Genomic DNA, 15271 nt, shown 5'->3' with positions numbered 1-15271 from the left:
TCTTGACGACTCCCACAAAGAGGCAATCAGGTTATGTACACTATATATGTGAGTGTGTGTTTTCACACCCTTCTTTGCCACCTCCTCTCTCATATGGCCCGCAAGAGGCTTCCAGGGCCGTACCTCATTTGCCCTCATCATAGCAACTTGGGACAGGACTGACAGGCTCATTTTCCAAACTCTGCATGGAGCAGCTCAGCAGCTATGGCTCCACACTAACGGGCACCCAGAGTGGTTTTATAATTAGCCACTTGCTCTCTGTCTCTAATGTGCCAGGAGTCACTCTCTCTCTCTCTTTCTCCAGATTTATATCACTTGGCAGATATGTAGCATATGCAAGCTACCACTGATGTTAATCATAGATGTACGGTGTTATGTGTTGACTTGAGTTCACAGTTATAAGCTGAAGTGAGGTGACAGAAGGAGGGGGAGACGGCGTCACCATCATGTGTTGATAGCGCTTTCCGTCTCACAGCTCACTGGGTGAGAATTGGGCCTGTGGCTGTTGGCTGATTGCTTGGATGTGAAATGATTGTGTGTTAAGTGGCTCTGAGGCGAGCATGGTCAGCCGGGCTTAGGTTAACCTTCTGATGCTAGGATCGGGAGGGAGGTAGGTAGGTAATCATAACAATGAAAATTATGGTGACGACACAAAGATGTACCTATGGCTCTTTTGTAATGTGGCTGAAAAAGAAAAAGGACGGAATCCATACCAAAAAGTCAATAATGTTCCATTTTTAGTCTAAAACAACTCACCATTGTTACAAAATCCAGACAAAGTTAAAGTTAACCATTTCAACATTACAGGTTCTGCTGTACTCTACATTATGGACTTGTGAATAAAAATGATGAAGTAAACATAAAAGTGTGCATTGTGCTATAAAACAGCCTTCATTAAAAGAGATTTTAACATGGATGACTGTTCCAAGTCATTTGCGGTAAGCTGTCTGATTAACTAGATTGCAAGCAATGAAGTCACACTTGTTCTACTTCTCTTCTTGCCTTTTAGGACAGGCGGCATCTGTTGTTCAGCCATGCATACACAAAGGATAGAACATTCACCGAGTGTAGAGGTGGAAATGGAGCGATCAATTAGATTTTAAAAAATGACTCTGTGTATTACCCGGCAGCTGTTAAATCGGTCAACCCTAGCAACAGCTTCCTCTCTGTAGAGCGGATGAGGGCGCTTGTCTGCACCGTGTGTTATACTCTGGAAAACTGCAAAGAAAGTCAGATGTGGCCTGAAGCTGGAGTTTGCTTTATACACTGACGTTGTGGACAGAGATGGAGGAACAGAGGAAGGAGGTGGGTCAGCAGGACCCCAGGGCCCCCAGGAGGGCCGGTGCTGGGGACTTGGGGTCAAGAGATGGCTTCGTTACAAATGGCGCTCCGCGATTTCCTCAGGCAAAGGCCGACCGGGCCATTTCCTTACTTGCTCCGCTTTTCAAATCTATAAACGAGAAGTGGCGCTCATGAAAGCGTGGACCTTCACCAAGGCCGAACAATCCTAATTCGATCCCAACACCTCCTCCAACCTTCGACTTTGACAAAAACATGTTGACCACACAAATCACCACGCTGGCCTCCATCAGATCAGAACCAAATTGCATATCATAATGAGAGCTGTTTTGAATGTTTTTGAATTTCCTAATGTCAACAATACAGTGACATCATTAAATATTGAATAAAGTCCTTATATTGGAGTCATTGTAATGACCAACTGGTGCTAAAGTTGTGGCTAGTCAGTGTCCAAATCTGTGGCTAATGCCAAACTGTGGCAGGGTGTCGAACTTTCTGGACCTGGATTTGATGTTTCTGGTGATCCCCAAGTCATCATTCATACCTAAGCCTTTTTGAGGGACAAACCTCCTAGATCTCCTCCTCTCAATCTCATTCTTTCAAGTGGTCAACCCAGTCAGTCCCACCCCTAACTAATGAAGTCAGATGTTTAAGTACCACCATTGCCTCAGCAAAACATTTGGAAAGGATTTAAAAAATAGCACCAAGTGAAGTGGAACTCAACACAGACTTTAATGTGCACACATCTAAGTGAGAAGAGCGAACAAGATGCTGGTTGCACGCAAAGTGTGATTTCATTTGCAGGCATGCCTTCGATATTTCACTTGGTCTATGTCGTTACATCAAGGTCTACCCTATAGGGGGCCTTTCCTTCAGCTTCCAAATGAGTAATCCTCAACACCAGATGGATGTGTGATCACGCAAGGGAAAGTTATTCTCACCTTGGATGCATCCGCAAGTTGAAAAGCAAACTATTTTCAAGATGCATGTCTCGACTCAGTTGACCATCAAAATTCACAGAACATATACAAAAGTATATATATACTTGGGGTTCATTTTAGCATGAGTTGAAAAAGAATCACAATACTGCCACTGAGCATAATTACTAAGCACAATGGGGCAAAGTGCTTCAATTTGTGCAAAGTACAGCGTAATGGCAGACGGCGGTTAAATCAAGCTCTTGTGAGATCTTTGCCATGGTCACAGATTTTGACAGAAAGTGCTGGTTCTTTTGATTGCATTCACAAGGAATTGGGAACTGAGAAAGTGGTCAGACAATTGCTAGGTATATATATACATCTTGAGAATAGCCAAAGCTTACTGTGTTCTCACTGAGCTGTTTCAGGTGAGTGCGTCAGTTGGTTAGTTGCACTGCTATAAAGTACAAACTGTGTTGAATTTTAAAAACTAACAAAACGAAAAAAACAAAAACTTTTACCGTGTGTTAGTATCTCAAATTATATCCGTGGCAGTTGTTTTTTTAACTCGAGTTATTCCATGAGACAATTTGGACAATGTTGTAATCTCCACAAACAAATGAACACCAAATATAATTTGTTTTTTCCATTACAAGTTGAAAAAGTTCCCCCAATTATTGCATTTGTTGATTTAAATATGAAATGGTTATGTTGGGAAACTATTGGGCCCATGACTGCCATTGCTGCCTTTTAATGTAATTTGGTGCAGAAAGACAAAACAAACAGTGTTGCATTGTTGCTAAATGTGAGCTGTAGGCACAAGCAGCTATTTAATTGCTTTGGGTGCTGTTTTATATTCAGTCTGTGTCATCCTCATAATGTTCTGTCTACTTCTGTCTCTTGCCTAATGTTTTACTCTGTCAGTTTATCCCTGTTTGGAATTATGATTAAAGTTCGGTGTCAATTAATTGTAATTGTTCAATAAACTGTAAAAAGAAAAGAGGAACCATCAAGTTGTCTTGATTTTCCCCAGTTCTTTTTGTCGTTTATTGCCCAATTAGTGATTAGTCAGGTTGATAACCTTCAACAAAAAAAACATTGCATTATTTCAAATTCAACTATGTTCAGTAATTGCATACATACATTAGGAAAACATGAAGCACAAGTAACCACAAATTGATTGAGAGCCATTCAAACACATTCTGTAACCCAAACCAAACAATTCAAACAAACCCAACATTTCAAACTAAGCATTCAAGTCCATTTCCTACCAGCTGCATGTGACCAGGAAGTGAGGAGTCTCTTTGGGTTTCTTTTCTTTGCTTTCTCTGTTTAAGTTTTCTTTCTGCCACTAAGAAGCGTTTCCTTTTTTGTTCCCCAGCTTTGATACAGGTTTGCAGGCAGTATGGGCATCTCTGGCATCTGACAGGAAGTTTGTTTAATTGTGATGGAGCTGGTTTTTCTCTGCTCCCTGCAGGTCTGGAGGAGAACTCGTAGATATTTTCTTGGGTGATCTCTGCCTCTGTCAGATGACATGGCACTCTGTACTAAAAACACACACACACCAATGTATTGCAGTGGATCTATCTTTGGAAAGACAAATATTGATGATTGTTTTCATGTTTTCACGATTTCTTTTGTGGTCGCCGAGCCTTTTTTGTTCCGCTTAGCAAACAGTAGCATGTTCTCCACCGATGACCTGCGTTCCTGCCTTTCAAAATAGTGACATAGAAAAGTTATTTCTCCAAGATGGAAGTTGGAGAAGTTCCCACTGAAGAAGGAGGTGAGCAGCTGTGATGGAGATAAAGATCATGATCAAGAATAAACAATCAATCTGAAATAAAACCTTATCCCTGACTTTTTTTTACCATTATTTCAGAATGATTTTGACTGATGTGACTATTTTTTAACCATTATTTCAGAATTGTTTTATTAGTTTAACAAACATCAGAAAAAAAATCATCAAAATGCATACTTTTATGTTAAAAAAACAACAACAACAAAAGACCCACAGGCTGTATATGGGCCTGGTAAGGTGTTTTTTTTTTATAGTGCCCCAAATCCCTGGCAGCGCTCCTGCTTCACAGTTAATCTGAATCCTTGTATGTGCATCATACTGTGAGTTCCTGTGGTCAAACCAGCTTTTAAACAAAGTATTTCCCATTTTACTAAATTGCCCTGAAATAACTACTTAGAGCTGACTTATCGTGACTAGGTTTAGAAAAAGGGACGAAAAAGCAGAACAAAAAACAGGCTACAAGCCTTAAGAAAGAAATAGGTTACTTTTCAGCTATTCAGTCTGCAGTGATCAATTTTGAAATGATAGAAAATGTTATTTATTTATTAGTATTTACATCGGCATAAATCAACGATTCATCAAAACCAGTTTACTGGAATGAGGTCTCTTTTTTTCAATGTTTTTCGTTGTGATTTTTCAGTTTACTGTATGACGGCCTAAATTTGAACAGACCAAGTGGAAAATGTATTTTTGAAAAAAAATGAAAACAATGTCATGTCTTCAAGGTAGTAAATTTAGAATTTTTGCTCTCAAAGCTGGATTTTATTTCCCCTAAAGAAGTCAATTTTTATTCAAGGGAAATGACTAACGAGACTATTACAGGTGATTTTGCATGCTCACAAAAAAAAAAAAAAAAACACATTTCAGATAACAAAGCAACTCATTTGGGCATAGAGTGCAAAAGTAAACATTGTTTTGAGGTACCAGCACTTCACCTTAGGGTCTCTGTGGTTTCCACCTCCTTCACATTTGCTCTCAGGAGAAGACACTTCTCTTTTAGTTATCGCTGAAATAAAGGCTGTCTATTTTCGTGATTCCCTATAGGATCAGGATTATACAGAGAAAGAGCTCTCTTGATGAGCTTTTTGTAGAATTACCTCTTCTCCACTTATTTGATCTGCAGCTACATGTAGGGGCACATTTCTTTCACCGTGTTCGGAATTTCAGTGAACAAATAAAAGGGCGAGAATGTAAACGGGGTTTGCTATGCTCGGTGATCAATGGTATTGAGTGTGCAGAACGAATGGCGAGGAAAAGGAGGATTACATAGACAGAGGAGGGGAAAGTGGACTTTGGAGCCAAAAGCAAATCGCATCAGTAACTGCTCCAGCCCGGAGTGAGGGCCGGCTCAATCATCCGTACCGTGCAAGTGGTATAATTAATTTTGGAGCGCAATATCAACTGATATAATTGGGCATTCTCCACTAATGAAGATCCTCTGTGTTGTCACTGGTGAGGTGCTAATTGATGGGACATTGATCGGATAAAGCGCAGTGTGGGTTGGGCCTCTGCAGGATATGATGACGGAAGTGCCGCTTGCACATTTTTCAGCTTGGTTGCGTTCTATTAGGCAGATTTTATTTAGTTTTGCCAGTGACTCACTGTCTGCTTTCATACACACAAAGGCCGGTTAATGTGTGTGTGAGAAGCTGCTTCACCATCATTTACCCTCACATGAAAGGACTTAGGAAAGAGAGTGGAAAAAAATAAGTCACTGCATGACGGGGATGGAGGGAGTTGAGGGGTTGTACAGGTCGTGTTGGAAGTTTCGATTGAGGAAAGCGCAGGGTCAAGGATTTGTGAGGTGAGGGGCTGTAAGGGGGGGTGGGGTGAAATCAGTTGGGGGAATAATAGGACAGCTAATTGGTTTTGACAAGTTTGGCGAGCTGGAAGTAATGTAGACCTTTTTTTTAAAGCTGAGACAAGAGAGTATCCAGCAAAACTATGAGATAATCAGGGGGACCATTCAGGAGGAGCTGAATACAGGACAAGGGTGTGGGGGACCCGAGCCATAACACGGGCCTGCTCGTGACCCCGATGGGTCTGCCGAACAGAATCTGCGCTCGTGTACAGCCGCTAGGGGGCAAAAGGCTGAAAGCAGCTGAAACAATACAAAAAATTGAGAAGCTATTTCTTTTTTAATTTTTACCTTTGTAATTCTATTTGTTCGTTTTAGTAGGGTTATACATAAAGAGAAAGCCATCAAAATGGAGTACTATCCATAAGCGAGGTGGTTCAAGCCCAGATGCCATTCAGGTTTGTCCAAAAATTGTCCCCGATTCAGGCGAAGAAATTGGACATTATCAATCCACTATGTGTGACTCATTGGCTCCACTGTTTGATTGATTGACAGCCAGCTGTTAGCACCCATTGAGAATTAGTATATTCCGAAAATACTTTCATTCGGCGTCACTGATTGTGTCACGTTGCTGTACATTATCAATTGGATTTCACTTGAAAAAAAGTATAAAGTAGTAATCACCTCTCTGAAAAAGCACATTTGCGTCATCAGCCTACTTCTCCGTGTTTTCCGGGAGATTTTGCATCCTTCACATTAGTGCAGCTTCCCACAAAGTAGCTGCCGGAATCAGCATGCGGTCAACTGTGGCAGTCAAGGGGAGAAAAAAGAAAATATTTAAGGCCTTGCTCCTTCTGTCAGCTTTCACCTCACTTCCCTGCTTGTACTTGTTTTCACAGCCTTTAATCCTGTTCTCCAACACGAAGCAGTCACAGGTTTTGACAGCAGACTGTAATGACCTAAGCTATTCCCTGTGGGGGGTGACGAGGAGAAGGAGGAAAGGGGAAAAGATGAAATATTCAGGTTGAATATTAAGGAAACACCATTTAGAATTGATTAGCAGGTGTTTTACACAAACCTACGTTGGCTTATTTTACCAGAAATGTTGTGTCAGTAATTTAAGTTGGTGAAATAATTGAGGATTCTTATTTTACATTAATGTATCTTAAAGCGAGTGCAATTTTTGGCTATAACGACGAGCGATTCACTTTCAACTATTTTTAGTCTGAGGAAGACAACTATGAGTAAGTATTGAGATACACGCAGTTTGTGGTTGTTTTAAATTCATAATGCATAAGTCTCTTTGTTTTTGTTCATTCTGCAAAACCGCAGTTTGGTGTGAAGTGATCTGAAAGCACCACTGTATTAAGAAATTAACATTAATTCAATTCATGCTTCTTTATGTGTGTTAGGCTCGCTCAAAAGATGTTTTTTTTTGTAGACAACTCAAAGCACCACTGTATTAAGAAATCAACATTAATTCAGTTCATGCTTCTTTTTGTGTGTCAGGTTCGCTCAAAAGATATATTTTTTTTAGACAAATTGCAATAAATAGGATTAGACTGGATGCTTGAGTTTAAAAAATAATGACAATAAATAAAGCTCAGCAATGAAATAGTCCAGTGGTGAATAAACAAATGAGTAACTCAGTGGGAGAGAAAATGCATCACTCCGAAGTTTGGGACAGTTAAACCCAGCGTTCACCTTTGAAAGATTTGCTGGGACTGCTGTTACAGTAATTGCTTTCTGCACAGCAGCTGAAACGAAACATCTGCGTTAATAAGGATTTGTCCATTGAATTCTCATGTCAGGCTCAAAGGAGGGCTCCGCCTCAGACAAATGTGTTCCCTCAATGCATCAATTCATCAAATTCACATATCACTTCTTTTGATATAATCACACCTCCTCCATACTACTTTTACCCCCTTCTGTTAAACACGCCATCTCATTAGTTTCCATCTATTCACGTGACAACTGGCTCACCTCCTCCTTGTTAAGCCTCCAGCCGAGACGGACAAAATCTGCAGCCTTCACTGCTCCTGATGTTCACATTACAGACACCTACATATTCCCCATGGGTTTAAACCTTTCTAGTCCATAGATGAGATAGGCACATCTCAGACTTTAGCTCCTCATAGACCGATCATATATATAAATAAAGGTTTAATTAAGAAATGCTCCTCTGTAGTAGGCTCAAGGGGCTTTGGGATTAGTGACTGAAGAAAGGAGCTCTATATCTATATACGTACGTATAAACACTTTTGTCACAAGAGAACACAATCTATAAGCCTCACCTTTCCAAAGCACAATAAAGGGATATGTATTTAATATCTGAAAGCTTACATGAATGTCACCAGCCACTTGGCCCTCTGTAATGAAAAAAAAATAGACTTCAATTATATTGACAATAAAAAATAAAAAAATATATTTTAATCGACCTCTCCCAATGAGCAGTCGACAGAACACATCAAGATTAATTGCTGTGGAAATGAATTCCGAGTATAACGGTGTGTCTCATCAAAAATACACTTTCCTTTATCAGGATGAGTCACGGTAGCAATTTTTGATTTGGTTAATATTCTGTGCTGCTGCCACTACTCCATGAGCCTCTGACATATCTGATTCTATTATAAACTGTCTCTTAATTTGGATGCTTCTGGAATTCCCGCATGAAAGTATTCACAGCTATACATGCATATGCAAAACAACCCACTGACCGGAACTTACAAAGATTAAAAAAGAGACAAATAGTATGCAAAAAAAAATTAAAAATACATCAACACGGTTATATAATGAATCGAGGATGGTTTAATGTTAAAGTAAGAAAATGTTTATTAGGTTTTACTCAGTGAGATTATGATTCAGTTCAATATGGTATGCTTCATTTAGAAAGGACTGCACTGAATTTGAAGGTAATATAATGGGGGAAGCTGCTTTGATTCGCTAGAAATCAAGTTTGCAAACGCCCATCTCTAAATGTGTCTAACTGAGCGCAGTTACTCCATGTTTTATGCTAGACAAATGCTAGAGGGCACAAAAAGTGAGCCCACTGAGAGCAGAAATGCAGAACTATTTATTTATTTATTTGAAGTTTGGGCATTTTTGCCACTTTCAAACCCTAACCACACAACACAAAACCCTAACCCTAGTTTGAAACCCTACCCTCGTTTGTAACCTTCCTTTGAGACCCTAACACAAGTTTGAAACCCTAACCGTAGTTTGAAAATCTGACCGTAGTTTGAAAAACTAACGCTAGTTTGAAACCCTAACAGTAATTTGGAAACTAAATAAAATCAAAGTTTTCGATTGTTTTGCAAAAACAAGGACTACATTTGGGAACTTCCACTTTGTAGAGCGAAAGCAGCTTCTTTTTCTCTGACCTCAAGCCGGCTGGTCTCACAGAAGGTGGGCTAGTTAGTTATGTTTCAAAGTAGCTCAAGCAGGGGATCACACTCATTAAAAGCAATTCTTCCTCTCCTCTCTTCATTATGGTCCACCCCCCTTTTTCCTCTCCTCCCTTTCTCACTGTATTTCTCCCTTTCCTCATTTCACAGACTAAAAAGTCTTTTTGCTCCTTCGTCCGGAGGTAGATCACTTTAATTCTGCTTCACAGATCTTTTTCAAAAAGACCCGAGACCCGGGGACCTCAGAACCAGTGACCGTTGGATGAACCCGGGCCGACCGGCCAGGTCCCGGACGCTTGTAAACACGGCCATCATCTCACACGCTCTTATTGCCCCCCAAAGCATGGTGGGGTCTCCGCCCCTCCCCTCCTGTGGCCTCCAAAGGCATCAGAATTTGAGTCTTTGCAACCACTTGTCACACAATCCGGTCTTGTTGGCTGTCACTTTGCACAGAAAGGTCGCTTAATGATTTAAAGGTACATGGCCAACATATAACTCATTAAGTAGTTTTTGAAGGGAGTGCATCTTGCAAAGACAGTCAGGCTTGTCAACGGAAAATTGAATTGTTTTAATGGAAGCTAATTTCTTTGTGTGCAGTAAGTAAAGAGCAACCAGCAATAAATGTCATTCTTAAAATAATATGTGTATCTTCTATTTATTTATTGCCATTATAGTGACTATTTGACATCAGTTGTTATCACAACCTGACCATGTGTTCCAAGTCTATAAATGGGTGCTTTATATGTGCAGAAAAATGAAATGCATTGGTTTTATTTTGCCTTTAATTTTTCCAATTCCTTCCTTAAAGGGCAGGTGGTGGGATTTGCGGTGATAATGTGTTCGGGTGCCTAAGATTTGGGGATAAACACCATTCCAATGGAAACAGCTCAAGTGCTATGGTGATGACCTTTGCTAAGAAGACATCCAGTAGATGGGGTGTAACTGACTGACATTATAACCACGTGCCTGCTTCATTCATTCATCCATGTGCTTTGGGCATTATTGCATTTAAGATCTGCCTTTAAATTGAGAAGACAAAAATAGAATCTTTCTCTTTTATTATTTTTTTGAAATACCACTTACACAGAGAGCTGGAGCCTATTAGATAACTATGGACAAAGAGCAAAATAAAATATGGAATATATAATAATATAGAATACGGAAAATTGTACATATTGTAGATTGTGTTTTTTTCCAGCTAGGAAAGTTTCATTTAGTTACCATCCTCTGAATTAGAACGAGAGAAGCAGCCAGCTGTTGTGTCATGTGCATAGTTAATATTAACAAGTTAACTGCCTGGATGTCTATTAACATTTTAAAATAAAATAAGGAGACATAGTGAGGAAGAAGCGTTCATTCATTCAATCAGTGTTTCATGAAAAGAATCAATGATCAAACAATGGAGCGTCTGCGGTTAACGCTGCTCTCCAATAGACAAGGCCAGTGTATTTTTCTCCATTCTTTAAGATTTGAAAAACTTTTTTAAAACTCAAGTTACACTATATGTCCAAGTACAGGTGTTAATTCAATTCCCGAGAATTGTGTAATGCTACAACAATTCAACCATCCAAAAGTGTAACACTGTCTGAACGGAGTCTCCAAAGTAACACCTCCACCTCATCATCGTCGTCAACAGATGAGCCCAACTCGTCCTAGAGGTCATAAAACCGGCAAGTCTCAGAAGTGAACTGAGAGCATAAATAAAGCATGCAATCAAAAGGCAAACACTCTACATGGTCCTTATTATTATTTTATTTTTTTTACAATTTACGATTACAATACAATTTGAGATTCTAGGGTGATAGGTGATAGCAGCATCTAGATATTAGTGTGAATGGAATGGGTGAAAACAATAAAAACAATGAGAAAATGCCAATTCGCCAGAGGGTAACAACTAGCAGCAATCTTTTTATTTTTTCACTAGGGGGGAGAACTATGAACTTTCCATTTTTGGAACGATGAACTTAGTTCATAACATTTAAATCAATCAGCAATCAATCAGCTTGATTGATTGATTGATTAAATTATGAACTATGAACTGAGCAAATTCAGTTTAACATTTGTCAACTGAACTTTGAACTAGTTTGTGTAGAGAATTGACTTTCCCAATAGTGTTAGTAACTGAAATCCTCAACAGTAACCTGAAGACACAATGGTCAGTCGTAATCAGAATTTTGAGATAGTTTGGGAGCATTCTATGAAGAAGTTAAACGTGGTTAGCCTGACACCCAGTGGTGGTTATGTGAACATGCGAGATTGAAAAATGTTATTGAATTAAATTGAATTAAATGCGCTGCTTTAGTAAATTTTGTAGTTTTTTTTATTTCTGCATTTTCTATTCAAATAGGTTTTTTTTTTCAAATGTTTTTGTAATTTAAATCATGTAAAGCACACTGCTACTGTGTGCATGAAATGTGCTGTATACAAAGCTGCCTTGGTTTTTTTGCAAAGTCAGGATTTGTGGATTTGTAATGTCTTTAACCAAACTGTTCAGCTTCAACTATTTAAGATAAGAGGTAAAAATATATTTATTTTTTTTCTCAAGACGTTGACCAATTTAGGTTTGGACATTTCTTTAGAAATTAAGTTCAACTGTTGTTTACTTGCAGATGACTAAAACACAAAAAGTATACTTACATTTCCGTCAAATAGCACAAAATTAAGAAATAATGACAAAGTTAATAATTCCGTAACTAAATATTTTGTTTATTGATGAATATTGAAATTGAAAACATAAACTAACTGCAGTTGCAAAAAACATCCTTTTGCTGTAAATTCAATTCTGGACATTCAAATAATATTCCAGCAGTGATCCACTGTTAGAGTGAATGATGGTGCAGTATACATACTGTAAATTCTGTACAGGTAGAGTATACAGAGAAGCTTTGTTCCCTTACATTAAACAGTAGTACTTAAAGTATAATATTTACAGTACATGTATTTTTACATTTCTTAAACATTTCTCTATCTAGTGATTTCATAAATAATAGTAATGAAGGCAATGCTTGATGCATATATGTCCAGTATCACTCTCACCAAGTGTAAAACCCTCATCCGTGCAACATGCCTGGTTCGTGGTTAAAGGCTTATGTGGATTTGCAGTATGTGCAAATGACTATCACCACATTCCAAAATAGTTCAACGACATGAACGACTCTGGGCCGATGATGCAATGGCACACCGACTGATTTTTAAAGCCTGTGAGCAAACGATGATGAACACTTGTCAATTGTGTTTTCCCTTCATTTCAGATGCAAATACATAACAATAATAATATACAATGTTATATCAGCCCTTATAGTTTTCTTCATCTTATTGGTTTAGGAAAATACACCATAAGCCAGAGCCACGTGAGATCTTCTTAATGGCTTTAATCTTACGTGGTGTGCATAAGCCAGCCAGGCGCACCTCAAACAATTCTATGCACGCTAACTTCCCAGGAACATGTCATTAACATGTTTAACAAACGGCATTTAAGTTGAAGAGTACATTTGAACTGCAATCATAGTTGAGATAAGGTTGCTAGAGTCGTTTTCATAGTCTACCAGGGAAAACAGTGGTATAACAAATTTAAAATCAACAACAAATAGCCAGGTGTGTGCAGCTTGCCGGCAGCGTTTGTGATATTGCAGTCGTTGCTATAGCAGCAGTGAACTCGGTAGCTCTGACTGTTAGCCTGGCTGCAGAAAGACTTGTAGGAGCAGGACTTCATCACCCCACCTAACAACAAACAATCCGGTCACGCTCATTTAGCTTCCGTCTTATTTGATTATGTAAAATGTTAGTTTGTGTTAAATAGCTCAGAGTGGCATCGGTAAGTCAGTAACTTTTTTTTAAGAGCTTATATGTTTTTGTAACTAAAGTGGGGTACACACATTGATGAAGATCTTAAAGTTCCAAGATCCCCCCCAAAAATAAGTTTCCATCAAATTGTATAGGTAATAGGTCACATTATTGGTGGGACAGGATTTGAAACAATTTATCTTGGACTCATATGAATAATGGTGTGCAGACATTTTATAGCACTGAGTTTGATGCACAATAAAATGGTAGTTTCAGTGTTGGACTCACTGTTATGGCCCACCACCGCAGCACAAGCATCTGAGTAGCTGGGACATGTTCTGGAGCCTTGTCGGTTGCAGTCTTCATTATTGGAGGCCATACATGTGTAACATTGGAGAGCAGTACCTGAGGAAAACACAGGAGAACCGAAGAGTGGGCAACCAAAGTTCTGTGTGCTTTTAGAAGGAGCGTATCTTGCACTCTGGAACTGTTCAAGCGTGACGATGAGTCACTCGTGTAGTGCGGGTGTTATGCCCCATCCTGACTCCAATCAATCCCTTAAGCCCAAATGCTCAACACACACGATGAAAGCATTAGCTGGCAGTCCTATTAAGGGATTAGATGCAAGAATTGCATGCCAGTTGATCGACAACAACTAAGCAGAGTCAAAATAGCAAATCTAACTGTGCTTTTATTATTTATAGTCTTTCTTTTGTGTTATTATTAACCGCGCCTATTATCCTGTCTCAAACTTAAGTTGTATATAGTGTAGCGTAGCTTGGACTCATTATATCAGATGGCAACAAGAGTGTCTAAAAATGATACAACTAAGTCAATGTGACAGCAGAACAACACTCTTGAGTGGAAAAAAGACAGATTTAAAGAAATACTTCTTACCAATTGATGTGAGCAGGACCACGAAAATCAAGATCAATAAACAAGACAGCACAGCTCGCATGGTGCTACCCAGGCTGTCAATATCCTTGTCTTGATCTCAAGATGAAAAGCAGGTTGGCCCCCTAACCCCGCACAGACAAGATTATCAGACCCTCAATATGGCCCTTTCTGGTCTGACTTGCCCACTTAATGGAGCTCCTCAAACGGAGGTGTTATACAATAGTGGAGTTCCATCCTTGAGCCCGTGCAACTTTCCTCTATAGCCACACCCATCCTTATGTGAGTGGTCACTACTTCAACCCTATCTGAACTGTGGCTGAAAGAGTGGACCTCTACACTCATGGTTTCTAAGACCCTGTACTAAATTTGTTGATAGACATCTGTTAGTGTATGGAAAATAATTATCATATGGTATGCAAAGATGATGTAAATGATGTTAATTACACACAGAGAAACAAAAACAATTGTTTGGATTTATCTATTTAATAATATTCATCCATTGGGGGGTAAAAAGGGTGTTTTCAGTTCAAAAATAGTTTATAAAACGTGTTCTTTATGTGCCATTACATCACAAAGGTGCACAAACATCCACCGAATCTAGTCTTGCAGAAAAGTGTAACTACATTTAAAAAAAAACAATACCTAAATATTGGTCCTATTTATGGATCGTTGCTGGTCGGCGTGTCTGTGTGCTTTGGCTGCAGTGCTGCCCAGGGATCCTCCAACATGGACGGACTGAAGTACGTCTCGATCGGGCCGGAAAAATCATGCTGGAAACAGCAGAAGTAGATTGGCATTCATCTTCTCAAAACTTAATCTTGCTTGTGGGCAGCGCCAAATAATTTGATGTTAAATAATCGCACATGCAGTGCTTTGATTGGGTCATCTGACAGACGCCATTCAGCAGTTTAGCAGCTTACCTGCATATTCACAGCCGAAGGGTTGAAATGTGTTGGCCTCCCGAAATTGTTTCCCCTTCGTTGCTTCCCTGAGAAATTACGGCCACCGCTGCCGAACATAGGAGACCCTCCAAAGCCCCGTCCTCCGCCACTTCCTGGCGAATCTCTCCAATGTCCACGGTTGTAACCAGGGGAATACGTCGGAGAATTGTGTGTGTGTGCATAGTAGCCCTGTGGAGACGCACCACGGTGTCCAGCGCCTCTGTAGGGTGTCCGACCCCAACCTGAAGGTGGGGAGGGAAATCTTTCGTTCCACTTTGGTCTGGTCGGTGTTTGATCCATATCGGTTCAAAATAGACTCAAAACAGTTATGCGCGACAACAACAGGACAGAACAAAAATGAACCGGAACCGGAAATGAAGTGTTATTTGGGACTGCAGCGCCGCTCAGTGGTTATTTACGTCAGCGCAACATAA

At 39.6% G+C, this 15271-nt stretch overlaps 1 protein-coding gene and 1 long non-coding RNA gene across 2 annotated transcripts in view; both read right to left on the bottom strand.

Annotated features, from left to right (window-relative positions):
- Positions 1-6942, bottom strand: part of LOC125978352 (uncharacterized) — a 44545-nt gene extending 37603 nt beyond the window's left edge. Inside the window, exons 1-2 of the long non-coding RNA XR_007484991.2 lie at positions 6497-6942; positions 3488-3763 (exon numbers count right to left, since the gene is read on the bottom strand). This is a non-coding gene — a long non-coding RNA (uncharacterized lncRNA). The remainder of the gene's footprint in view (positions 1-3487; positions 3764-6496) is intronic.
- Positions 6943-11906: 4964 nt separating this feature from the next.
- Positions 11907-15235, bottom strand: ly6pge (lymphocyte antigen 6 family member pge). The gene is made up of 5 exons (XM_049735648.2): positions 14817-15235; positions 14539-14666; positions 13897-14018; positions 13288-13404; positions 11907-12936 (listed from the first exon to the last, which is right to left on the bottom strand). Exons 3-5 carry the CDS (start codon positions 13955-13957, stop codon positions 12758-12760), a joined length of 357 nt encoding a protein of 118 aa, XP_049591605.1. The 5' UTR covers positions 13958-14018; positions 14539-14666; positions 14817-15235; the 3' UTR covers positions 11907-12757.
- Between the last annotated feature and the right edge of the window lie 36 nt (positions 15236-15271).

This window comes from Syngnathus scovelli, chromosome 12, assembly GCF_024217435.2.
Source record: "Syngnathus scovelli strain Florida chromosome 12, RoL_Ssco_1.2, whole genome shotgun sequence".
Classification (NCBI taxonomy): domain Eukaryota; kingdom Metazoa; phylum Chordata; class Actinopteri; order Syngnathiformes; family Syngnathidae; genus Syngnathus; species Syngnathus scovelli.
The sequence above is the reverse complement of the archived record's forward strand: the minus strand, read 5'-3'. Positions and strand labels throughout refer to the sequence as shown.

Bases quoted from the DNA above. Each gene is read 5' to 3' on its own strand.
- ly6pge (XM_049735648.2), bottom strand. From the start codon at position 13,957: ATGCGAGCTGTGCTGTCTTGTTTATTGATCTTGATTTTCGTGGTCCTG. The intron at 13,405-13,896 runs GTAAGAAGTATT...TGTTTTCCTCAG, and splicing joins GGTCCTGCTCACATCAATTG to GTACTGCTCTCCAATGTTAC. The intron at 12,937-13,287 runs GTGAGTCCAACA...GTTTGTTGTTAG, and splicing joins TGCGGTGGTGGGCCATAACA to GTGGGGTGATGAAGTCCTGC.